The sequence below is a fragment of the Aotus nancymaae genome, unplaced genomic scaffold (assembly GCF_030222135.1).
Source record: "Aotus nancymaae isolate 86718 unplaced genomic scaffold, 86718_ANA_hifiasm-v0.15.2.pri h1tg000040l, whole genome shotgun sequence".
Lineage (NCBI taxonomy): Eukaryota > Metazoa > Chordata > Mammalia > Primates > Aotidae > Aotus > Aotus nancymaae.
In genome coordinates, this window is record NW_026988454.1 from 125,505,248 (window position 1) to 125,531,580 (window position 26,333).

The 26,333-nt window shown below is 49.4% G+C and overlaps 2 protein-coding genes across 5 annotated transcripts; one reads left to right on the forward strand and one right to left on the reverse strand.

The window, feature by feature from the left end:
- Positions 1-1,233: 1,233 nt before the first annotated feature.
- LOC135268382 (thyroid receptor-interacting protein 11-like) lies at positions 1,234-7,019 on the reverse strand. The gene is given in 2 exon segments (XM_064361100.1): positions 1,234-1,436; positions 1,439-7,019. Coding segments are annotated over 2 exon segments (5,640 nt in total). The 5' UTR covers positions 6,947-7,019; the 3' UTR covers positions 1,234-1,304.
- LOC135268383 (copine-5-like) lies at positions 5,915-24,685 on the forward strand. 4 transcript variants are annotated; one of them, XM_064361101.1, is made up of 11 exons: positions 5,915-6,950; positions 7,767-8,472; positions 9,119-9,172; positions 12,581-12,642; positions 17,700-17,746; positions 19,706-19,887; positions 20,784-20,911; positions 21,146-21,248; positions 21,977-22,034; positions 22,534-22,607; positions 23,798-24,685. In XM_064361101.1, exons 3-11 carry the CDS (start codon positions 9,140-9,142, stop codon positions 24,014-24,016), a joined length of 906 nt encoding a protein of 301 aa, XP_064217171.1. In that variant the 5' UTR covers positions 5,915-6,950; positions 7,767-8,472; positions 9,119-9,139; the 3' UTR covers positions 24,017-24,685. The 4 variants fall into 4 exon arrangements, with proteins under 4 accessions (XP_064217171.1, XP_064217173.1, XP_064217172.1 ...); XM_064361103.1 differs by lacking the exon at positions 12,581-12,642; XM_064361102.1 differs by lacking the exon at positions 7,767-8,472.
- Positions 24,686-26,333: the final 1,648 nt, after the last annotated feature.

A 26,333-nucleotide genomic window follows, 5' to 3' on the forward strand; every position in this document is an offset into this window, starting at 1 on the left:
TTTGTGAAGAAGGTGCCTTGCTTCCCCTTTGCCTTTGTCATGATTGTAAGTTTCCTGAGTCCTCCCAGCCATGGGGAACTGTGTCAATTAAACCTCTTTCCTTTATAAACTACCCAATCTCAGGCTGGATTGCTGTACCTCATATATAGGAAGTGGCATGTTCAGTGATATTGCTAATTATAGTTATGTAGATGCAGCTGTATGGTTTAACACTTACATGAAAGTTGTATGAATTTGCGTAAAGAAACCTTTAGTTTTAAGTTGATATCTTTAGCTATCTTAGATGTTAAAACTAAGTGATGTATCTGGACTGTATACTCAACAATAAAACGGAAAAAACAAGTGATACATCCAAAAACTTGGATGGATCTGAAGAGAGTTATGCTGAGTGAAGAAAAGCCAGTCTCAAGAGGTGACATACTGATTCCATTTATATAACACTCTCAAAATAACAAAATGACTGAGATGGAGAACAGTTAGTGGTTGTCAGGGATTCAGGAGAGGGACAGTGAGAGAGGTGGCTATGATTAGGAGAGGGCAGCCGGAGCGGGAGGGGTGGATGCTTGTGATGGAAGTGTTTTGTATCTTGACTATGGTGGTAATCACATGAACCTACATACAGGGCTGGGCTCATGCCTATAATCCAAGCACTTTGTGAGGCTGAGGAGGGAGGATCACTTGAGCCCCGGAGTTTGACACCAGCCTGGCAACATAGTGAGACCCCATCTCTATTTCAAACAACTACAAAAAAAGAATCTACACACATGATAACATTGCACAGGACCAAATACGTACTTTGTGTCAGGGCACCTATAACCTTTCAGGGGCAATCTTACTGGCCTTTTCCCACAAAGTCCTCTAAAGATGATCAATATATGCTTCAGATCAACTTTTCACACTATGCAGAGAAGCCACTTCTTCATTGAAAAGAAAAACAAAACTCTTTTGATAAACCACAATCTCTAGCTTAAATGGGCTTGGAAATCACATAAGGAAATAAAAAGCTAACATATAGCTACTGGTATTTTTGTCTCTCTGTATTTTGTAAGTTAAGATAAAAGATAAATCAAATCTTCCTAGCTTAAATTAGGTCAAATCAGAAGGAATAAAGCAGATTATGTAACAAACACTTGCTCCTGACACCTGCAGTGTCTAAAAACATTAGGAATGTTTTAATTCAATTCAGAAGAAGCACAACTACAAACAAATACATGACTTTTTGCAAAAGGCCATTTTGTGATAAAGTACATACGTATAGTGTTCACGGTTTATTTGAAGTGCTAGATTGTCTCTGGCTGAATCCTCTATTGCTTTAAAAGGTCTTTCAACGCAACTCCAGCACGGTTATCAGGTAACACTGGCAAAGGTGTAAATGTGGGCCAAACATCTGAGATGGGTTTCAAAAGGTGATGCCGGGGCTCACCAGGTCCAAGTCCCCAAGTCCAGCTAGGTTAACAAGAGGAACAGCTGCTGAGCCAGGAGCCAAAAATGGATTTACATCTGTTCTTTTACCAGACCTGGATTCTGCTGTATCTTTAAAACTTTCTGGTGCATTTGTATCTAGTGTTCTCCTTCCCGGTGAATCTAGAGGTTTCATATCATGAACAGAAAGCTTTGGTGGTGGAACAGATGAATGAGATTCTGTTTCTAGAAATTTAACAGAAAGTTCTGAAAAAGAACTATGAAGCACAGATTGCTGAATTGATTTCAAAGGTGTGTTGGGAACAATTTCTGATCCTCCTCCAAGCCACCCAGTCATCCACCTGGTAACCCCGCCCTAATTGTCATGAAACAACTGCTCCATCTCCCCCCTTCTCACACCCAGGATGCTCCCCATCAACCGTAACACTTCATGACGCAGATTTTTCGGTGCCTGGAAATGACCGATGAAGAGGTTTCTCATTAGGACTTTGTCCACGTTTCCTTCTGAGGTGTTTGCTAAGTTCATCAATTTCTTTTGTACATCATCCAGCTTTTCTGATTGGATCTCATTTTGTTTTCTAAGTTCTTCAATTTGTTCTTTAAGTCTTGATGCTGAATCCAGTGCAGCATTTGCTACATCCAAATGTTCCTGTAATGATAACACTTTTCTTTCCAGATGTTCCTCCTTTTTCTTCCATTCAGCTCTAAGATGTATGTGCTTTTCTAGCTCAGCAGAACGGGTATAAGAATCTTCTGATTCTAGAAGATGATTATGCAATCTCTCTAGCTCCTGGTTTGACCAAAATTTGTTGTCACGTAAATGTTGAAGCTCAATCTGTAGGGCAGTGTTTTCCATTTGCTTTTGTTTCAGGGACAACATGACTTGGTCTCTCTCCTGTTGAAACACAGCTGTCTTCTCCTGCATTAATTTAACTGCCTTTACGAGCTGATTTAACTCCTTAATCTTGCCCTGTTCTTTTTCTTTTGATAGCTCTTCAAAAGCAAGCGCCTTCTCCTTCATTGAATGGCACTCAAACTCTTTTTCTTGCATCATCATAGAAAACTTCACGTTGGTCTCTTGCAATGCTTGATATTCTGTTTCCTTTTCTCTGGATGTTTCTACTATGTTTTCACTTTCTCCTTTTAGTTTGCCAATGTCCGTCACTAGAATTAATATTTTCTCCTTCAGGTTTGTGACTCCCTGCCTCAAAAGTTTGTTTTCATTTACTTTGTTAGTGAGTTTTTTATTGGAAGAAAGTAATTGATTACTTTTGGCTTTGATTAAAATATCTTTTCCCTTAAGTAACATTTGCAAAACATCTTGTTTCTCCTTTAGCTGCTTAATTTGTGAATCAGTTTTTTCGTGTTCTTTTCTTTCTAGCTCTGAGGTGGCAGCAATTGAATCAGACAATCTCTGATTATTTGCCTGGAGCGTTCTAATTGTTGCATCTTTTTGCTGTAGTGCTTTTCCGAGCTCTTCCAGCTCTTGCTGTAGCAATTCAGAAGATTCATTCAGTACCTCAGACTTACTTGCTGTAAGCGACTCTGCTGACTGGGGAGTCAGCAATGATGCTGAAGACAGCTGGGGTGAAATAATACCAAGTTTTCCTAAAAGAAGATCCTTGGTATTGCAGAGCTCCCCAATGCTGTGCTGAAGTTGTGCTAATTCCTGCCTCAAATTTTTGAATTTGGTTTCGTTCTGCTCATAACTTTGGATCAGGCCAGTATAGTCCACTTGTAATTTAGAATTATTGTCACTGTCAACCAAAACTTGTGCCTGAAGTTGGTGAAGTTCTTCCTGAAGCTGGGTGGACTCACGTTGCGCATTTTGTACTGTGGTCATCACCTGCTGTTTCCACTCTTCCATTTCCTTTACTTGCTGTTTTAACTTGCCACGTTCCTGTAAGAGCTCCTCAAATTGATTACTATTAACACCTCCAACCTCATTACCAGTGCTGGATGTTCGTAAAACTGCCAATAAGGTCTGACATTTCTGATTTAGTGCATCTGTTTTGATGTCTTTCTCTCTAATGATACGTGATAAATTCTGAACAGTTTCTCTAAACATATCTTGGCAACTACTTTCAAATCTAGTGGACAAGTTTTTATTTTCATCTTGCAGTTTGATGAGAGCTGCTTCTTTGGCAGCAACTCTGTCCATCATTTTGTGATATTTTCTTTTTAGATCGTTATTTTCCCTAATCTTCTTATTCAAAACAGTGAAAAGCTGTTCTCTTTCCATAGCATAGGGCTGCAGTCGCTGTTGAAGGTAAACAACATCTTGATTACAGGAAGCTGAAGGCATTCTAGCCTGAAGAGCTTGTATCTCCAAATCTTTCTGCTGAATGATCTGAGGTGGTTTACCAACTTCATCTTTGGACAACTGATCAATCGGTTTAGTTAAAGCTGTATTCTTTTCATTTATAAGTTTAATCTCCAGTTCTCGCTCTTTGATTCCTTTCACTAATCTTTCCGTTTCAGCTTTAGATAAATCATGCTCTTCACTTCCATTTTTTAAATTAAGGCTCTGCACTTTGGTTTCTTGAAAAACATCAGAGTTATCTGTTTGAATCTTCTGCTTTTCTTTGTAAAACTGGGTTTTCATTGGTTCAGTTGTTTCTTGCAAACACTTAACTTGCTCATTGTTCTCCAAACAGAGCTGGGTGTGCGTGGCGTGCCTTTGCTCATGCTGGTGTCTCAACTCATCCATGTCCTTCTGCTCTTGTAAAGACTGAAGTAGTTGCATCTTACTCTGGTTTTGATCTTCAGTTATCTTTGGATCGTGTTCAGTTTCCTCTTCAAGATGATCCTTGATCATGTTCAGTTGAGATACCTCAGATTCTAGTTCAGTAACACTATCAAGGGTTTTTGGATCAGCCACAGGTGCAGTTCGACTCTGCTGTTCCCCAAACCATTCCAGTTTTTCTTGCAGATGATTATTTTCTTCTTTCATGGATCCAAGACTTCTGTCCCTTTCCCGTATGGTCTGTCCTAAAATGTCATGTTTTCTTAAGGCCTGAGAATATTTATCCAACTCCTCTTGCAACTTTGAACTATTTTCTTGAAGGTTTTCAATAACAATTTCTGTCTCGTTTAAAAGTTGTGTCATTTGCTTCTGCTCTTCTAGACTAGATGACAAAATGTCCTTAATTTCTTCATGATCAATATCCATTTGTCCAATATGCTTTTTGAGTTCTGCTATTTCAATGTCTTTCTTTTGATTGAGTTTAATTAAATGCTCATGTTCCAGCTGCAAGGCAGAGGTATTCAAGTTACATGCATTTGACAATTCTTCAATGGTTTTCTCATGCTTGTTTGCTTCTTCCAATAGCTTCTTTTTAGCCTGACACAATTCTGCTTCTATCTCTCCTTTTTCCATTTTTAGAGTCTCCACAATGGTGTTGTTTTCAAGAGAAAGCTGATTGCTATTAGCAATACATTCTTCCAGCTGATGCCTCACATCTTCACATGCTGAAACTAACTTTTCATTTTCCATTTTGACATCAAAAGCAACTTTCTTCAAATTTTCATTGAGCTGCTCTAATTCTGAAAGACTTTGCTTTAAGTTCCTGACTTCGGCTTCTTTTTCTTTAATTAAGTTGTCCTTAAAATTACTACTAGAGTCTTGATTTAAAGAGTGAGTTAACTCATTCCTGACTCTAGAAAGCTCCTCGTCATTTTGTCTAATATGCTCTTTAAGTTCCACATTCTCCTTCTGGATGCTTACGTTATTTTTTTGTGATTTATTTAGCTGATCTTCTAAATCTTCTATTTTGTCCTCAAGTTTCTGCTTGGTTAAATGTAAATCATTTATGGCCATTTCACTTTGAAGTAATGTTTGTTTTTGCACATCTAACTCTTTAGTAATGTCCATTTTATCATCTTCAAGTTGATGGACTTTCTCTTTTTCATCATTTAGATCTTGCTTCAGTTTACTGATGATGAAATCTCCTTCAGTTTGTTGTTTTGATAGCTGATCTTTTATCAAAAGCATGTGCATTTTAGAATCTTGATTCTCTCTGTCCAATTTTTCTATCTTAGCTATCAGGATTTTCTTTTCACTAATACTCTGATTGAGTTCTTGTTCCTTTGCTTCCAAATTAAGTCTTAAATTATATAATTCTGAATCCAAACTTACGTCTCTTGTAGCTGTACTTTTGATTAGTTCATATTCATTGTTTGATTTTAAAAGTGATATCTGAAGTTCTTCTTTTTCTTGACTCAGCAATGACTTCTCTTTTTCTAGGTCTTCAATATGCATTTTAAGTTTCAGATTGTCTTCAACAAGACTGACATCCTGGTTTAAACTACTCAGTCTCATTATTTCATTTTTGGCATCAGACAGTGCTTGTCGTAGTCTGAACACTTCTTGCACTGATGCACTCTGTGCCGTAATTCTTTCCTTTTCTGTCACAGTATCACTTTGCTTCATACCATAGGGCTGCAATTCACTACACTCCAATTTCAAGTTTTCACATTCTTCTATTACTTGTATCTTTTCCACATTTAGCTGTTCTTGTTCTTTCGTCAACATATCTCTATCATTTTCTGCAGAAGATAATTTTTTATTTATATCTTTTATTTTATCCTCACGTTCTTCAATTTTTTTGGTAGACTCCACTTTTTCTGTTTGTAGAAATTGAATAGTTTTTTGCATCTCATAGATTTTGGAGTGATCGGTTTCTGTAGCTCCAAGGCCACCTTGTTGTAACAGATTTGTGAGTTCTTCAATTCGTTTTTCATAGTCACTTAATTCTGCTTGATGTCGTTGACTTTTTTCTGTCAATTTCTGTTGGTACACATTCTGCAGTACTGACATTTCATGTTGATGGTCGTCTATTTCCTGACTTTGTTTCTGTTTCAGTTCCTTAATGATATTTTGTGGTTTGTTTATTTCTCTTTGAGCAGAGCTGTGTGTTCTTCGTGCTGTTGAAGTGTGATCAATATCCCTCCAATAGACAACTTCAGATTTAAGTCCTGGAACTTCATTTGACAATCGGTTTATCTGTTGCTGGGATGTAATTACAACATTAGAGTCCATGTCATCATCATGGAAAGCTGAAGGATGATGACTAATCCCATAAGTGAAAAAAGATGCAGTGGTTGCTGGTACACCGCCAGCTCCTGAAGGTACTGACTGAGCAGCCGACTGCAGTTTCAGCCTCTGGTCCTGGAGCACAGTATGTCTGGCTTTAGGATGGTGGATTTTTACCTCTTTTTGTTGAAGTTGATTTTGGTAACTTGTAAATCGGTGTCTCAGTTGAAGCTCTGATGCTTCATGTTTCTCTTGTAGATCAGTACAGAGTTTCTTACACCTTTTATTCTCTGATGTCAAGATTTCATGAATGTCTTCAATTTCGTTTGTCATAAAATCAGGTAATTCTGCTTCCACTTCCTCCGTGCTCCCAGTCAGCATAAACTTTGTAAAGCTTGAAATCTGGCCAGTCAGGGAAGCCGGGCTGCCCCTGACTTGACCCAGAGACTGGTCCCGTCCGAAGCCGAGGCCCCCAAACCAGGACGACATCGCGGTGAGTTTAGTGGCCGACTTGGTCCACTCGGAAAAAAAGACATTTAGCACCGTCGGACGATCCGACCAAATATCCTTGAACGCCTCCCTTCACAAGATGAGTTCAAGTGCGCAGGATTCCGTAACAAAGCGGGGTTCCCAGGCAACGTGGGCGCCAGGTTCTGCTGAGGAACACAGAGGCCTGGCCTGGCCTGGCCTAGGACTTTACCAGGGGCCCTCCTCTAGTGATGCTGTCACCCACGCGGGGCCTTCTGCTCATTCCCACCATCCAGATTGGGCCAGTTCTACTTCTGCTTTAGTGACTCTCCCCAGCTCCCTGGGGCAATTCCTGCCAACTCACCAGCCACCATGACACTCGCCAACAATTTTCTTTTTAAGTTTGGGATACATGTGCAGAATGTATTTCACTTCTTGAGGCTGGCTTTTTTTCACTCAGCATAACTCCCTTGAGATTTTTATTGTTGAGCATATACTCCAGATATATCACTTAGTTTTAACAGCTAAGATATCTATTTAAAGTTATTTAAGGGAAAAGACATCTTAATTAAAGCCAAAAGTGATCAATTACTGTCTTCCAATGAAAACATATACAAAGATAAACCACATTTTGGGCCATAAAGCACTTTTTTTTTTTTTTTGTGGAGATGGGGTTTTGCTTTGTTGTCCATGCTGTAGTGAAGTGGTACCACGATGGGTCATTACAGCCTTGACCTCCTGGGCTCAAATAGTCCTCCCATTTCAGCTTCCCAAGTAGCTAGAACTACAGATGTGTGCCACTACACCCAGCTAATATTCCTTTTTTTTTTTTTTTTTGTAGTGTTGGGATCTTACTGTGTTGCCCAGGCTGGTCTAAAACTCCTGAGTTCAGGTGATCCTTCTGCCTCTGCCTCCCAAACTCCTAGGATTATAGGCATGAGCCACTGTGCCTGGCCATGAAACAAGTCTTAAATGAATTCAAAAGGGTTCAAGTCATTAAAAAATGATATCTGATTACCATGGAATTAGGTATCATTAACAGAAAGATTCTTGAGAAATCTCAAATATTTGGAAATTTAAAAATACAAGTAATCTATGGTTTAAAAGAAGGAAAGGTAAATTAAAAAATATTTTGAACTAAATGACAACAGCAATACAACATTAGAAGATATTACTAAAATAGTATTTAGGGATAAATTTGTAGCACCAAATGTATATATTTTGAAAGGAGAGTGAACTCAGATAACTCAAATGACTTCAGCTTCCATCATAAGAAAACAGAAAAACGAGATCATCCTGGTCAACATGGTGAAACCCTGTCTCTACTAAAAATACAAAAAAATAGCTGGGCATGGTGGCACGTGCCTGTAATCCCAGCTACTCAGGAGGCTGAGGCAGGAGAATTGCCTGAACCCAGGAGGCAGAGGTTACGGTGAGCCGAGATCGCGCCATTGCACTCCAGCCTGGGTAACGAGCGAAACTCCATCTCAAAAAAAAAAAAAAAAACAAAGAAAAAGTGAGGAGGGTCGAATGAAAATACAAATACAGTAAGTGCGGAAGTCTCGTGGGGGTGCCTGGGGGCCGGGCGGCTCTCGTCACTCAGCCCACTCTTGGCCTTGACTCTACTGGCATTTGGGACTGTACCACTCTGTGCTGTGGGAGGCTGTCCTGTATACTGTGGGGTTTTTAGCAGCATCCCTGGCCTCTATCCACTCCCTCAGTTGGGAAAACCAAAACTGTCTCCAGACATTACCAAATGTTGCTGGGGGTAAAATCGCCCCTGACTGAGACCGCCGAGTTAGCCACGAACAAGCCCATTCTGAGCACCTACTCTGAGCTATCTGACCCAGGTCTGGTTTGGAAGTTAAAGTTTATACTCCAAGAATAGCTAAGGAGGTTCTTGCTGCTAAGTAAGAGGGGTGGTGATAGACAGGGAGCCTCAGAGGCCCCTGGAAGCCCTTGGTTGATGGTGGGACCCTGGGTCTGATCGGAGAATCCAGTTGTGTAAACCAGACTCAATACCAGTCTCCCACAAAACCTCCCTAAACCCTACTGTCCTGGCCGCTGTGGTCTTCACACCCACACTCTAATGGGGCTGGGCTAGGACCACACCCAGGGGTGAGTGGAAGCCCTCAGGACCCAGCCCTGACTCCCTGGAAGCACACCTTACCTGGTAACTGGTTTTTCCTGCAGGTGGTAAACCCGAAAAAGAAAATGAAGAAAAAGAAATATGTGAATTCTGGCACAGTGAGTAGCCACCCCCTCTCTGCTGCCAGGTGTAGACATTCTGAGCCCCAAGCTAGGTCTGGTATCAGGGAGGCCCGTGCGTCTGTGTGTGTGCACGGCCAGAGTATGGGAATCAGACGTGGAAGAAGGATGGATGGGGTGGGGAGGGGTGGGGCAGATGGAGCAACAGCCGGGGGAGGGAGTTGACTTGGAGACCACACAACAGGCACTGGCTGCATCTAGCATGAGGAATCACAGAAACACCCACGGGACTTCCTGCAGGAAGGAAGAGGAAGGGAAGGCGTATTTATTGGGCCCCTCCTCTGGGAAATTCCCCATGTAGGTGCTTTTCACAGGTTGTTGCCCTGAGAGGCAGATATTATCATCCCCTAGTCATGAAAGAGGAAACCAAGGCTGCAAGCAGGAAGGTGACTCAGCCAAGGTCACACAGCTAGAAGGTGGAGGAGCTGGGAGTCAGCATGACATCTCACTCCAGAGCTGGCAGCTGCTACGGGCACTGCCCCTGCTCAACCGTGACCTTCCGGGGATGACACACTGGCCCAGTGGCTTCTGGCGATTGGTCTTCAGAACATTCATACGTTTATTCAACAAATATTTACTGAGTGCTGCTTTGTGCCAGGCACTTATTTTCAGATACAGCTGGAAAGAAGACAGACCCAAATCCCTGGTGCTTATACTCTAGTGGGGGGAGACAGAGAACACACACACACACACACAGAGACACCTGTGCGTGTCAGTTGATTATGCATGCTATGCGAAAAGTATAAAGGGTAAAGGGACAGGCAATGGAGGAAGTACTGAGGCTACTAGGGAAAGGGAATTCCAGCATTCCTGCTGTAGAGAATAGCATGTGCAAAGGCCCTGGGGTGGAGCTCACAGTGCATTTCTAATACGAGCCACTGTCTTTTTGGGGGCAGACACACCCAAGTTCATCCTCTCTGTGTTCCTTCCTCACTCTAGAGGCCCATGGCTAGTGCAGCCAAGTCTAGTCATTTGAATCAGGCAGACTGCATCTCCAGACCTAGACGAGGTCTTCAGGAGCTCTGGGGTTCCTTTGAAGAGCCTCATTTTCTCTGTCTGTCAAGTGGGACTAATAAATCATTCTTACCTTGTCACTGCACAGGGTGGCTGTGACAGACACATGGGAGATGCAGGCTTGTGAACTGTGAAATGACTCTGCTCATTCAAGGGGAACTGAACACCACCTTTTTTGATTTGATTGTAACCGCTTAGCACATTGGGGCTTGGAGTCATATTTCCTTTGTCCAAGGCTGCGGTGTTTCTTAGTGGGGATGCTGTCAGCATTTGGGAGGAAAATTCTTCACGTCGCAGGATGTTTCGCACCCCTGGCCGCTGCCCATAGCTACCAGTAGAGCCCCCAGTCATTATGAGAACCCCCCAAACTCTCCCACACTTTCCCAAATTCCTCTAGGGAAGGTAGCACCTTCCCCAGCTGGGAATAAGAAGATTCAAAAACCACTAATCTCATCCAGCCTTCTTACTTTAGAGATGAAGGAGCTGTGACCTAAAGAGGGCATGCGATTTGTCCCAGGTCACACAGTGAGTTAGAGACACAGCGGGCCTAGGCCCAAGTCTCTTGACTTTTCTCCAACATTTCCTCATCTTCACCACTAACAAATCACCCAGGATGCAAGAAAGCTTATTAAAATACAGATGTCCAGGCCAGTTCCCTGGGATTCCACTTTAGGAGGCCCAGGAATCTGTGTTTAGTGCTTTTTTTTTCTTTTTGAGATGGAGTTTCCTTCTTGTTGTCCAGGCTGGAGTGCAATGGTGCAACCTCGGCTCCCTGCAACCTCCATCTCCCGGGTTCAATCGATTCTCCTGCCTCAGTCTCCCTAGTAGCTGGGATTACAGGCAGATGCCACGACGCCAAGCTAATTTTTGTATTTTTAGTAGAGACGAGTTTTCACCATGTTGGTCAAGACTGGTTTCAAACTCCTGACCTCAGGTGATCCGCCCATCTCGGCCTCCCAAAGTGCTGGGATTACAGGCGTGAGCCACTTCACCCAGCCTGTTTAGTGCTTTTCATAACTTACTTATGGTGCGCAGAATCCTCTGGGGATCTGTTGAAATACCAACAATCTGCATTTCTGCATTTCTGCCTGGCATCAACGTGATGCTGATGCTGCTAGTCTAGGGACACTATACGTTGAGTAGGGGAAAGTCTGCTTTCACCCTGCAAGTCCCTGGGTGAATCATATCGTCAGGGCAGTTAGGGCATTGCTTCATCCTGGGGGTTAGAATGGGGAGTGGTCAACTTGGCTGCAGATTAGACTTACGTGAAAAGCTAACAAAAGATCTCTGAAACTTTCATGAAGCCCCAGAAACTCTGCTATTATGGGTCTGGGCTGCAGGATGATCTAAGAGCTCCCCAGGGCATCTCATGATCATCAGTCAGGGTTGAAGCCACGCCATGGTCCACGCCTAGTGAATCTGAGCTGCCACACTTGGAAGGAAGCCCATGGTTCATCCAGGTGCCTAACACCTTAACCACAGTAGGTGGGTGTCTTACTGCCAAGTAAGGGTGGTGGTCTCACCTGGCCCTCCCAGTGAGCCTATAAAATTGGCTGAATCTGCAGGAATCAGGGGCTCCCAAACTACTAGAGAGGAGTTGTTGTCTTACACAGGTAAAAGGTCAGGTCCTCTGCCCTAATTGCCTCATTTAATTGCTTTAGGATGTCAGGCTTTCATTTGTCTCCTTGATTCTAAATTGTTATGATAATGAGCTGCCAGGTACCTGCTTGTCTTGGTAAAGCCAATGCTAACATTGCCAGGGTATAGGTGAAAAGGCTCTGCTTGGGGGAGGGCGCCTGGGGTGGTCAGTTACCTCTGGGGAAAGGATGGACTGTTTACAAGGGAAGGTCTTGGGTCTGAGAGGGATGATGTGGGACCAGTAAGATTTAAGATAAGCACAGCCCAAAGAGGCACATTTCAGGACCAGTAGCTCAAGGCACAGGGAAGCGTGAAGCTTGTAGGCATTGGGAGGTTGTTAGGCCTGTGTTAAGGGGGGGGCCCTTGCCCTCCACACCCCACCCTAGGGCCCTGGGGCTGGAGAGTCACTGCCCACTTAGAGGAAACTAATGCCCTTGGCTTGGAGCCCTGCTCCACTGACAGAGATGGGACCTTTCCATTAAGGTTAAGCGTGTGCAGGCTCTGAAGTCTGACACACCCTGGTTTCAGATCTCTCTGCCCTGGCAGTGTCCTTGGGCACATTGCATCACCTCTTTGAGTTTCAGTTCCCTTGGCTATGAAGTGGGGATAAGAATAGTACTTCGTGGGGTGGTGTGGGCAGAGCATGCAATGATGCATGCAAAACTGCACGTGCAGAGGGTTCTGTCTCCGCTGGCCCCACGCTCCCCACTGACCAAGCTCCCTTTTGTTTTCAAGGTCACCCTGCTTTCCTTTGCTGTGGAGTCAGAATGCACCTTCCTTGACTACATCAAAGGAGGGTGGGAAGAGATACAGACAATTTCGTGGGCCTTGGGGAGAGGGCAAGGGCCCCACACACTGACAGGACCAGCTCTGGCCCCACGCTGGCCTCCTTGAAGGCCTGGTTGAAGGCTGTGGTGCTGAGCTCTGAGCAAACCCTAGTGTCTGGGCTGAGACAACTCGCCCAGAGCCCTGCATGTCCCAGGATCCCAAGCAGCTTGGAGGGAACTCCTGAGCCAAGGAGGCTGGCCTGGGTCATGTCAGGTCTCCATGCAGACACACGACCTGAAGCTGATGGGGACTCCCTGGCAGAGATCCAAGGGTTTGGGGAGGTGGAAAGAACCCTGGAATAGGAGTCAGGAGGCGCAGGCTCTAGGCCTCTCTTGGCCATTAATTTTCTGGATTCCTTTGGGCAAGTCCTTTTCCCTCTCTGGGTATCAGTTTCCTCCTCTGTACACAAAGAGAACGGAGTAGGTAAGTGTTAAGGTTCCTTCCAGCTCGGAGCTTCCGACACCTCTGATCTGTCTGGTTGGGGGAGGGGACAGTGATTAACCTGCTCACTGTCATCAGGGCCCTGTAAGGGCAGCAGGATTGGGAATAAACCAGGGGTTGGTTCTGGGGCCAGCAGATGGTCAAACACGAGTTTAAGGAGCAGAAGGAACCAGCAGGGACAGTGTCTAGGCCCAGACAGATAGGGGAGCCAGGAGGCCCCAGCCAGCAGCTCATGGAAAGAGCCTGACTGTAAGGGTAGAGCCTGCCCAGCGTGCTCCCTGCCAGGATAGGTGCCAGGTCAGGGCGTGGGCAGCCAGGAGCCCTCAGGTGAGTGACTGCACCTGTCTGGAAAGGAGACAAGCAGGAGCAGCTGCCAAAGGTTCATCCCAGCCAAGCGGGCCCTCGGCTTCTCCCTCTGCCCTGGAGAACCAGGGGCCTGGGAAGCCACACTCACTTTCCCATGACACCACTCCCTGCTGCCTTGAAATTTCAGTCTCAAGGCCGCAAGCTCTCCTCCTGCCCGCTGAGCACACGCCCTGCCTCCAGTCACCCAGGGGCTCCTCTGCCCCTAGCTGCCCCTCCTCTGAGCCAACGCCAGACCCCGCCCTTGTACTCTTCCCCCATCAAAACTGCTTCTCTCTCGGTCCCATTAAGCAGCCACCCCTTACAGTCCATAGCACCTGGTAACTCTCCTGTCTTACTGCCTGGAGTCCTCTGCATGCTCTGCCCCCAGCCAGCAGAAGATGGGAAAGAGGGTGGGGATGACTGTCTGTGGCCAGCAGTCATCCTGTTTATTTTTATTTTTTTGAGACAGAGTCTCACTGTGTCACCCAGGCTGGAGTGCAGTGGTGCAGTCTCGGCTCACTGCAACCTCCGCCTCCCAGGTTCAAGCAATTCTCCTGCCTCAGCCTCCCGAGTAGAGTAGCTGGGGCTACAGGCAGGTGCCACCATGCCCGGCTAATTTTTGTATTTTTAGTACAGATGGGCTTTCACCATGTTGGCCAGGATGGTCTCGAACTCCTGACCTCAGCTGATCTGCCTGCCTCGGCCTCCCAAAGTGCTGGGATTACAGGCGTGAGCCACCGCGTCCGGCCCATCGTATTTATTTTTCTCATTTGCTTAGTGCCCCCAACTTACAGAACACGGTGGGTAGGATCAGGACAGTTATCCCCATTTTACAGAACGTGCCTGAAGCCACACGCCTAGATGGTGGCAGGGTTCCTTCCCTCATAACATGCTGCATTTCACTCTGTAGTAATGAATCACTCTAGCCTGCCTGACTTGCTGTTAGCAGGTGGGGTGGGATAAAAATGGAGACCGATGAGTTAAAGGACTAGGTGCTGTGAGGTTTCATCGAAAAGGAGCCCCCAGAGGCTGAGCAAAGCTGGCAAAGCTGATGCTGCTGGTACTGGGCAGGTTACAGCCCCAAAGCCAGCCCTCTCTTTAAACTCTCCAGAAGGCTGGGCGTGGTGGCTCATGCCTGTAATCCCAGCACTTTGGGAGGCCAAGGCAGGTGGATCATGAGGTCAAGAGATCGAGACCATCCTGGCCAACATGGAGAAACCCCGTCTCTACTAAAAATAGCAAAATTAGCTGGGAGTGATGGCTCATGCCTGTAGTCCCAGCTGCTTGGGAGGCTGAGGCAGGAGAATCACTTGCACCCGAGGCAGAGGTTGCAGTGAACCAAGATCGCAACACTGCATTCCAGTCTGGTGACAGAGTGAGACTCTGTTTCAGAAAAACAAACAAACAAAAAAACAAATCTCTGGAGAGCCTGAGTGAGGCAGCTGGCTCCAGGGACTGAAAGCCTGGCATGCATGCCCAGGCAGAAGCTGATGTCTAGGGACCCTCTCCTCCCTGACCTCCCTCATCTGCCCACCTGGACCCAAGAGGAAGGGTATGAGTACCTTGGCCCCACTGTCAAGAGGAGGAGCTGATTGCTCAGCAGCCTGTGTTGTACCCTTAAGCAGAAGAGACTGGCTGCTGTGAGTAATTTTCCCACAAGAGTATCTGCTGCCCAGTTGCTTCCTTTCCTGAGGCTTTTCAGAACCCAGAGCAGGGGAGGACTAGTTAGAGTAAGGCCTGCCTTTCCTCTCACCCTGTATTTGGAAGAGCCAGTCCAACAATGCCCCTCAGGTATAGTCCGGCAGGCCAGAATCATTTTCCCAAGAGTGGCCCTGGGAGCAGGACTTTGACCCTCCAAATGTCTCCCTACTTCTAACAAAGACGTGCGTTCTGTATTCCACACTGAAGGATGACAGTGAACAGGAGATGAATATGGTAGATCAACTGCTGTAATACATAATTCCCTAAACTCAAGCCTTAATACAAATAAGGGTCTTTTTTTCATCTATGGGTTGGCAGGGTTGGGTGGGGAGATGATCCACACAGTCATTCAGGGACCCAGGCTCTTGCTAGCTCTGGCTCCTTCTATCCTACTGCCTAGAGTCCTCTGGATGCTCTGCCTGCAGCCAGCAGAAGAGGAAAAGAGGGTGGGGATGGCTGTCTGTAGCCAACAGACCTTGGCTTGGGTCTCCTGCTAACCATGTCCTTGACATTTTCCTTGGGGTGAGTGTTCCATAAGCAGCAGCTCAGCTGTGACCAGGTGGTTTCTGATAGGGACCTACTGCTAAATGCACGTGAGGTGAGGCCTACCTCATCTTACATCATGCACAGCCCCAACTGAGAATTACTAGAACAGAGTTTCCCTGAGTGTGCTTCCAGCCTCCTGTCCTCAGAATCCCTGGATGAAGGCAATGGACGTTTGTTCAAGAGGCAGATTCTGGGTGCCACTCCAGACCAACTCAATTCGCATTTCTGGGGTGGAGCCTGGAATCTTCTTAAGCAAGCACCTGTGGTGATTCTATGCTCACTGCTGCATGAGAACTGTAAGATTAGACTTTATCAGGTAGTCGTGTCTGTGAGCTTTGCTCTGTCTGGACCTGACACAGAACCTAGAACAAGCCCTCAGAGAATCTTAACCCTGAATCTGAATCCTCAAAACCTTTTTATTATAGAAAATTTCAAACATGTGCAAATGTGGAGAAAAGGTATAATCAATCCCCCAAGTACCCTTCACCCAACTTCAGCCATCACCACGTCATAGCCAATCTTGTTTTATGCCCTCTCCCCTTCATCCAGTCATTTATTATTCTTTGTTATTTTAGTGGGTTTTTTTTTAAGGTCTCACTATATTGTTCAGGGTGGCCTTGAACTCCTAGGCTCAATCGATACTCCCACCTCAGCCTCCCAATATCTGATTTGAAGCAAATCCCAGCTATCATATTTTATCCCCAAATGCTGTAGCATGTCTCTCTAAAACATAAGGACTATCTCTCTGTAAAACATGACCGCAATACCATAACCACACCTAAAAAATGAACAGTTCCTTAATACAAAATATCTAGTGAGTGTTCACATCTCCCCAGTTATCTTATAAAGTTTTAAAATTCGTTTGTTTGAATTAGAAATCCAGGCAAGAGCTATATGCTGTGATTGGTGGGTTGGTCTCTTAATTCTCTTTTCATCTGTTCATTCCCCCAACCACCTGAATGGCTTGCTAACACAGATTCCTGTACCCCACCAAGAAAGTAATATTTAGTCAGATATGGTGACTCACACCTGTAATCCCAGCACTTTGGGAGGCTGAGGCAGGAGGATTGCTTTTGCCCAGGAGTTCAAGACCAGGCTGGCCAACATAATGAGATCTCATCTCTACAAAAAGAAAAAAAAAGCTAGCCAGGTGTGGTGGTGTGTGCCTGTGGTTCCAGCTACTCAGGAGGCTGAGGTGGGAAGATTGCTTGAGCCCAGGAGGTTGAGGCTGAAGTGAGCTGTGATCACGACATTGTGTTTCAGCCTGGGTGACAGAGGGAGACCACTTTTCAAAAAAAAAAAAAAAGAAAGAGGCTCTAAGATTCAGGAGAGCTAGATGGAGACTGAGAGGCCCAGAATGTTCCCAGGAGATAGTGCTGTTGCTGACTCTGATAGGGCATCTACAGAGTTTCCCAAAGACTGGATTTTGCTGGCCGCATCTCCTGTGGTGTCATTTAATGTGTTCCTCTGTTCCCTGTATTTCATGTAAACCGACCAGATAGCTCTGGAACCTCAATCAGAATCAGGTTCAATTTTTTGGTAAGACAACTTCATGGGTGGTATTTTATTCTTTCTTTAGGAGATGCATAATGTCTTTTTGACTCTTTCTTTTGTCAAATGAATTTTCATCCTGCATCTCACTTTGAGCCAGCAATCCAATGAGACCCAATCTCACCCACCCTACTCAGGCGGACCCGGGGGTAGGGTTTGTGGAGGAAATGAGTGATCACAGCCACATGCCCACACAGAACACAATCATCTTCAAAGTGCTTTCCTACTGCCTAACTCTTCTGATGCTCATTAATTCTTTTAGAGGGGTATAGCTGGCATTACTGTCCCAGCTCTCCAGAACTGGAAAGAGATGAGTGACTTCACCAAGGCTACATATCTGGCGAGCAGTGGGGCCAGGGTGGCAGCCAGAGCCCAGCACTGTCCCCCGTCCCACAGCACTGCCTCCCTCCAGGTGACTCCCCTGCTGTTCTCCCTCTTCTAGGACCCAGATCAACTTCACTGTGGCCATTGATTTTACCGCCTCCAATGGTGAGTTGGGGGATGGGCAGAGGAGCAGGGTGGGAGGAGAGGGCTTTTAAGGGTTGTGGTGTCTGGCACTGGCTGGGAGCCACGATCCTCATACTCTCTGGCCTCTTCCTCACCAAAGAGGAGGTATCTAGGTCTGGAGGACGAAAGATACAACCAAGATGGCAAAGGTAATCCCACATTGGACCACTGGCATAAATCTGGGCTCTGAACCACAGCCCCGCCCTTGAGGAACACCCAGTCTCCCGGGGGATGGGATTGTGGGATTTTGTATACTCTGGGTCTATGGAGAACCCTGGAGGAGAGATGTTTCCTTGGGTTCAAATCCCAGCTCCTCTGTGCAGTCCACTCCACAGGCTGGAGTGAGAACCAGAGCCAAGACGGAGCCCTGTGGTCCTCAGGGAGGCAGGATCCAGCCCAGGGACCCCAGTCCTTATCTGGCTGGATTTATCTGTCCTGGCTTCCTTCCTTCTTCCCAATTTCTCCAGTGTCAGCCTGTGGCTGAGTCACTAGGAGCAATCACAATGCCAGATTTTACACGATTAGAAACATCACAACCTTCCTTGGGCTCTGGACTCTATTAGGGGTGCTCAATGCTCATTTTTGTGCCAACCAAAAATGCCCAGGTCTTGTCCTCCACAGGTGCCAGGAACCCGTCTTATGGCTGTAGGCACAAGCATCGTAGAGCACTGGGCGGTCAGAGCTGGGAGGGGCCTTAGCAACAGTTAACACTGAGGGTAGTGATCATAATAGCAGTAGCACCTGTGTAATACTCACATCAATCCTATGAAATGGGAACGATTATTGCTCTGATTTTACAGGTGAAGAGACTAAGGCTAAGATTAAGGAACTTACCCAGGATCACACAGCTAGAAGGAGGTAGACGGGATCGGTACCTTGGCAATCTGTGCTGCTGCCTCCCATCAATGAACAAATAAGTTAAATACAGACTATATTAGGCTGGGCATGGTGGCTCACGCCTGTAATCCCAGAACTTTGGGAGGCTGAGGCGGGTGGATCATGAGGTCAGAAGTTCAAGACCAGCCTGGCCAAGATGGTGAACCCTTGTCTCTACTAAAAACATAAAAATTAGCCAGGCACGGTGGCAGGTGCCTGTAGTCCCAGCTACTCAGGAGGCTGAGGCAGGAGAATCACTTGAACCCAGGTGGCAGAGGTTGCAGTGAGCGAGATCACGCCACTGCACTCCAGCCTGGGCAATAGAGTGAGACTCCGTTTCAAAAAAAAAAAAAAAAATACAGACTCTATTAGCAGCAATGAGGGCTCTGGGGGAAAATCAAGCCAGGAAGAAGGATAGGAAGGGTTGGGGGAGGCTGTAATTTTTAACAGGCTGCTTGGAGAAGATGACACTGAGGAGTGACACTTGAGCAGAGACCTGAAGAGGCAAGGGAGCCTCTGGGCCATGTGGGCACCTGGGGAAAAGTGTCCCAGGGGGAGGGCACAGCCATCGCCAAGGTCCTGAGGTGGGAGTGGCGAGGGGCTGGTAAGGCTGGGACTGGCGAGTGACAGGGAGGAGGTCGATGACCTGGAGGCCAGATCACGCGTGCATTGCAGGCTCTCGTGAGGACTGTGGGCTTCATTTTGGGGGAGGCGGAAGCCTTGAGCGTTTTGGGCAGAGGAGAGGCATGATCTCTCTGAGGCTGACAGGCTCAGTCACTGCTGTGCTGGGTATGAGCTGTAGGCACAAGGGCGGAAGGAAGCGGGGAGATCAGTCAGGAGACTGCTGCGTCCTATAAGCCAGAGGGTGGTGGTGTGGGAAGGGGAGAGGAGCAGGAGGGATTCTGGATCTGTTTTGCTGAGGGATTGAATCTGGGGTATGAGAAAAAGAGAGGCGTCAAGGATTAATAAAGTTAGGGGTGCCCTTGGACACCCCCTTCTTCATTCTGAACCCGGGGTGGCTTGGAGGGTCCAGATGAGCAAAGGTTCCCATGTCCTGTGTTACAGGGAACCCCTCGCAGTCCACGTCCCTGCACTACATGAGCCCCTACCAGCTGAACGCCTACGCGCTGGCGCTCACCGCCGTCGGAGAGATCATCCAGCACTATGACAGCGACAAGATGTTCCCGGCCCTGGGCTTTGGGGCCAAGCTGCCCCCGGACGGCAGGGTGTCCCACGAGTTCCCGCTGGTAGGAGGTCCAGCTGGTGCGAAAGAGGACTGACCAGGCTGGGGGTGTGGTGACAATCTGGGGGTGGGGTACATTTCCCTTCTTCTGAGCCCAGGGACTTAAGGCTCAGCCTCTGTGGTGGTAGACTGCCTGCTGTGTGTAGGGGGGCTCCAGAAACCCACTCCCTGCCCTGCTCACAGATGCTGCCCCTCCACATCAGAAGCTGCCTGCCCACAGCTGACTCTGGCCTCCTCATTCCTGACAAGACGAAGGTGGAGGTGGAGGCGAGCTGTGGCTGACCTAACCCTCAGGGCCCCAGAAAAGCGGACAAGGGGGTGTGGGTTGGGTATGAGCAACTTCAGGGACTCCCCAAAGCTCCCTGAGTCAGGGCTGAGATGGGATGAGGTGGATCCCCGGGGCGATGTGGAGCGTGCCGTCATCTGGGCATCCCGTGTGGAGATGACTGCGCAGGCCGCCCCTTTCCCAGGCTCCCATGAACTGGAGACACTCAGGCACAGCAGACGTCCCTCCCATGCCTGGGGGTGCAAGGCACTGTGCTGGGTCCAGTATGCATGTGATGGATCAGCCACAGGACCTTCCTGAGGTGCTCAGACCCAGTAGTCATTTTAGTGCAGAGTGGGTTTGCCTGAGGTTCCCTGAGGGAAGGAGCCAGGGATCTCGGGGCATCTCTGAACAGGTACAGGGAGCGGGGCACGGTGCAGGCTTGGACCAAGCTCACCCGAAGCATGCACTGCTTCAGGATGGGCCCTGGGACCTCCCTCCCCTGCCTGCCACCCCACACCAGAGAAGAGCTGGGGGAGCCCAGGCCTGCTGGCCTCCCCAGCTGTGCTCCGTTCCCACACATATTGTACCCTAGTCCCTTCCTGGGCTCAGCCTCCCCGCCCCGTGTCCCTTAGAATGGCAACCAGGAGAACCCCTCGTGCTGTGGCATCGACGGCATCCTGGAGGCCTACCACCGCAGCCTGCGCACTGTGCAGCTCTACGGCCCCACCAACTTCGCCCCCGTGGTCACCCACGTGGCCAGGTGAGTGCCACTGCCACCACCTCCAGGCGCTCACAAGGCTCTGTTCTATACTGCCTGCCTCTGGGTGACGGGAAGGAGTGTCTCTTTCCACACACTTGCCTTTCGGGGAGGCCTGACCCTGAAGAGATTCTCCCCTGAGCTGTCACCCCCCACAAAGTGTTCAGGGTCCTTGTTTAGGGGGGAATGTGCCCAGAGACCCCTCGGACAGACCTCAGCCTGCACTGCCCCACCCAGGAACGCGGCGGCGGTGCAGGATGGCTCCCAGTACTCCGTGCTGCTCATCATCACCGACGGGGTCATCTCGGACATGGCGCAGACCAAGGAGGCCATCGTCAACGTAAGCAAGGAGTGTGCGGTGGGGGAGGCAGTTGGAGGGGTGTCTTCCTCCCCCTTAGGGGGATCCTGGGGGTGTGCCCACCTCCTTAACTTTAGGGAAATGCTTGGTGGTGACTTGGGTGTGGCTTCTCCTTTCCCTCCCTCACTGGGCCCCACTGTCCTCACCCACCTCCTGGCTTCTGGCTGCAGAGCCCAGTGCTGGATAGTGGATTCTGGAGGGTGGAAGGGGTGCCTGGATCATGAGAGACATAATCATGGGAGAAGGAGCTCTGTTCCCACCTCGTAGTAGTCACACTGCGTCATCTACTCCCTCTAGACCTGGAGCGCTCCCTCATTAACTTATCTCTAGGGCTGATTCCCCCTTCCCCAGGCCACCTGGCCAGGTGGAGGGAGTGGGAGGGGAGTTGGGGAAGCGCAGGAACATGGCTCCCCGAGCCGGTGGTCTCCCTGTAAGAGGGGAGGGGGTGACTCACTAAAGCAGACCTATGACCCATTCCCCCCGCCACCCTCCCTCCCTCCTCCAGGCCACCGCAGCCTAGATTCCCTCCTCTTTATTTCTGAGTGCCCCTCCCTCTCCCTCCCCCTTTTCTGTGTTCCTCTGTCTCTCCATGTTCACTCTCATTTCTTTCCTGCTCCCCACCCCTTGTTGTCCTTCCCCTGATCTCTCCTTCCTTTTAACTGGGTTCCAAATGGGTCCAACCTTCCCCTACCCTCCATGCTGTCTCCCAGGCTGCCAAGCTCCCCATGTCCATCATTATCGTCGGCGTGGGCCAGGCAGAGTTCGATGGTGAGTCCAGCCGCGGCCCTCCCCTTCTTTCCTACGCTAGCCATCCTCCCCACCCCACACTAGATGTTTCCCCAGAGGCTCCAGGCCCCTGGGAATGACCCCTCCCAAAAGAGTGAGAGCTGCCGCCTGGGGGTGTCTGGGTGAGTGTGCAGAGTGTGGGGTGTGTTTGTTTGCACAGGGAGGGGTGTGTCGGGTCAGGGTGTGCACCCACACCCACATCCCAAGGCTGTGGGGAGGAGGCTTCAAGTCACTCCTTTCTACTCCCGGCCTGGGAGTCTGGGGAGGGTAGGGAGCTGAGGCACTGGGCTCGAAGTCAGAGGCTCACCTGATGGGGCTCCTCCTGGCTCCTGGCCTCATTTCCTCATCTCTTACACGGGGCAAGAGCCAACGGTCTCCGCCCCAGATTGGCCTGGGATGGAAGGACAAGTCCGCTGTTCTGTCAGCCCCAGAGGTCCACAGTTAATCTCATCCTCCCCCCATGACACCCCTCCTCTCACAGCCATGGTGGAGCTGGATGGCGACGACGTGCGGATCTCCTCCCGGGGCAAGCTGGCTGAACGCGACATTGTCCAGGTGAAGCCCAGGCCCTGCCTGCCCCACAGGGAATTCAGGAGCCCCTCTAGCCAGGTGGACCTCACAGCCCCTTGGGGGCTTCCTTGGGGAAGGGCCAGGAGGGAGGCACTGGGAGCCCCAAAGTGGCCCGGCCACCACGGAAGGGAGCAGGAGTCAGTCCTCGGCCTTGCTGCACTCCGGGCTGGGCCCCTCCCTGTCATGTCTGGGATACACATCTAACATTGTGGTGCCCAGCCAAAGGCCAGAACCCTCTGCCAGCCCTTCCTCGGCCCCCAGATCTCTGTGGTCAGCCTCGTTCTGTTTTTTTCCTGCCCCTTTTGAAGCGCAAGGCAGTGTCTTCAGCGTTGCTGCATCCTTCTCCACAAATGGGCACTGCTTGGTTAACTGATCAATGCTAGGATCTCCATGAAGGATGCAAATATAATGAGCAGAAAGATCTTTGTCCTTAGGGAATTCCCATGCAGTCACATGGAAGAGCACACCCTCCAAAAGCACTTCCCCCCTCGTCCCCTGCAGATGAGGCCTTAGTGCTTAGGAGATGAAGAAGACAAAGCTGACATCCTCCATACCCCCTTGGTTTAAAAATTGGGGACCAGTATCCCAGGTGTGGAGACCAAACATAGGGGGCTGGAAACTGGAGCAAGGACAGCCTGGGAGGTGGGACCGACCCGTGCCAAGGTCTGGAGGCAGGGGTGAGCCGGAGGCACTCAGGATGGAGGGCACTCCCTGGGAAGAAGCCCGATGGGCCTGGCATTAGGTGTTGGCCTGATTAGCCCCAGAGAGAAAAGGGATGAAGAGAGGCCAGAGAGAGAGGGCCCTGCTGGACAGGTGGAAGGAGACCCAGGAGGTGCGTGCCCCAGAAGTCAGGGGATTCAGTTGGCGTTTCAGAAGCAGCTGCTCCGTGCCTGTGCTTAGTGCCGAGGTGGAGGAATCTTGCTCAGTGGTGTATCCTGGCGTGGAACAGGGCTCAGTATTTGTCGAGTGAATGAAAGAATAGTGACTATGACTATAGTCACTCCCAAATGCAGGGAGCTGGGGAATACAGGCCCTCACATAATTCACAAAGGCGGGGGATTGAGTGAAGTAAGAAGAGGCTGGGAGGAGGGTGGGAATGCAACCCCAGGCCTGGAGATTTTGGGGGCCAGGGTCCCGCAGGAGGCACCACCTGACCCTGCCCTCCCGATTACCAGTTCGTGCCCTTCCGGGACTACGTGGACCGCACAGGCAACCACGTGCTGAGCATGGCCCGCCTGGCCCGAGACGTGCTGGCAGAGATCCCCGACCAGCTGGTGTCCTACATGAAGGCACAGGGCATCCGCCCTCGCCCCCCACCCGCCGCACCAACCCGCTCGCCTACACAGTCCCCAGCCCGCACGCCCCCTGCTTCCCCTCTGCACACGCACATCTGAACCTGGTCTCAGCAGGCAGGTGGCTGGGGCCTGTGAGAGACCAGGCCAACAGGAGGCCTGGCCCCCAGACTCCTGCAGTTGGCCTGCCCGGCCTTTGGGACATCTGTGTGCCTGGGAGACTGCCATGGGGTGGGGCTTCTGGAGACCCCTCCTCAATTTCCTGGCCTCGCTTACTGCCCAAACCCAGGGAAATCCTGGGTATGGGTGACAGAGGGGTCCACAGGGTTCAGGGACCCAGCTCTTCTCTTCTTCCCCAGTACCTGGCTTTAGCTCAGCCAGGAAGGTGTAAACAATCAGGGTGATTGGGGTCCCTATCACCCACCCCTGGCCATCCTATTTGCTTACCTGTCACCTTGAAGCCTGGGCTCAACCTCCTCCAGCCCCCCATCTACGTCCCATCCTCCCATGGCGTCTCCTCCAATCCCTGACCCCTGCCCTGTGGTCTACCTGTGCCCGATTTCCAGCGAACCCCAGGAGGCTGATGACGGGTTTGCAGGAAGGCCTGAACATGTGCCCCCTCCCAGGGACAATGGATGCATCAGGAGCCCCGGGGACCTATGGGGTGCTGTAGTCATGGACCATAGGCCACGTGATGGGCCTGAAGTGGAGGCTGCTCAGCACAGAGCCCTTTCTGGTCCTCTTGAGCTCAGTACGATGCAGGTTCTAGACACACAGACCTACAGGCACTTCCATGGTTGACTCCTAGCTTCAGGAATCCCCTCCTCCCTGCAGAGGCTTCCCAGGGCCCTGGGTGCCCACACCTCTGCCCACCTGGAGGCCTGGGTAAGGAGTGGCTCACTATGAGGCTAGTGAGACAGGAGTCCTGTCTCGTGAGGCTATCCCATGAGGCTAGGAGACAATGGTCGCAGGTTGGAGCCCTGCCTCCCTCCACTGCCTAATGTGGGAACCCAAGCAAGGCCCTTCTACCTTTTGGGCCTCAGTTTCCATGTTTGTATAACAAGAGGATTGACCAGATGGCCCCAGGTTTTCTTTTAGGTCTGACATCCTGAGGGTCATTCATCCCATGCCCACGTCCCCCCATCCCACTCCTAACCGATGCAACCCTTTACCCGAGGCCACCTTGGCTTTTGGGTCACCCTGTTCCATCCCATCACCCCAAATGCACCCTAGTCCTTCAGCCTTGGGCTCTGGCATCTGAGCCCAAGCTCCTGCCCCTGCTATGGGAAAGATGGGCAAGAAGGGGCTTTCCCTCCTGGGCCCACCCAGCCGCCCAGCCTTTGCCCACTCGGGTAGCAGGTCATGCATGCCAGTCCCCGTTGCTGCATGGAGCTCCTCAGCCCTCTGCCCTCTCCACGCCCGGTGGAGACGAGGCCCCCGTCTTCCGCCTGCCTCCGCTTTCCCCTGTCGCGCATGGTGGTGGTGTTCCTATGGTGTCTGGTTCTGTGCCCGTCTCTGAGACAGTCTCTGTGTGGAATTTGCCTTAAACTAAAGCAAATTTGGTTCTTTTAGTAAAGCACAATGTGTTTCTTCTCTGAAAAATAGCACGGATGCTGCTGTTAGACAGAGTCCAGGTTCTCCTCTGTGGCTTCCTTCGATTCTGTGGTTCAGCGGGATTTACAAGCAAAGGCCACGTGCCACACTCTGTGCTAGGCATGGAGGATGCAGCCGTGAACAAAACACAGGCCCTGTCCCTGCATGGAGCTTACAACACACGCATAAATAATATGGGAGAAACACAGTGGACATATAAACAAATAGGCTAATCACATAATTTCAGGTGGCGGCAAGAGTTCTAAAGAGACATTGGGCTGGGTATGGTGGCTTACGCCTGTAATCCCAGCACTTTGGGAGGCCGAGGTGGCTGGATTACAAGGTCAAGAGATCGAGACATCCTGACCAACATGGTGAATCCCTGTCTCTAATAAAAATAGAAAAATTAGCCAGGTGTGGTGGGAGGCACCTGTAGTCCCAGCTACTTGGGAGGCTGAGGCAGGAGAATAGCTTGAACCCAGGAGGCGGAGGTTGCAGTGAGCTGAGATCATACCACTGCACTCTAGCCTGGGCGACAGAGCAAGACTATCTCAAAAAAAAAAAAAGAGAGAGAGACGTGAGGGAGAAGGAGGGTGATATTTTAGATAAGGTGGTGGGAGAGGGCCTCTCTGAGGAGATCATGGTTGAGGTGAGCCCCCAGGAAGTGAGACAGGGAGCCCCGCTGATAATCTGGGGGAATGGGGCTCTAAGTAGAGGGACCAGCAGGTGCAAAGGCCCTGTGGTGGGAGCATGCCCAATGGTGTGTTTGCAGGAGGGCGAGGCCAGTGTGACTGGAGCTGAGGGCAGGAAGTGAAAGTGCTAGAGA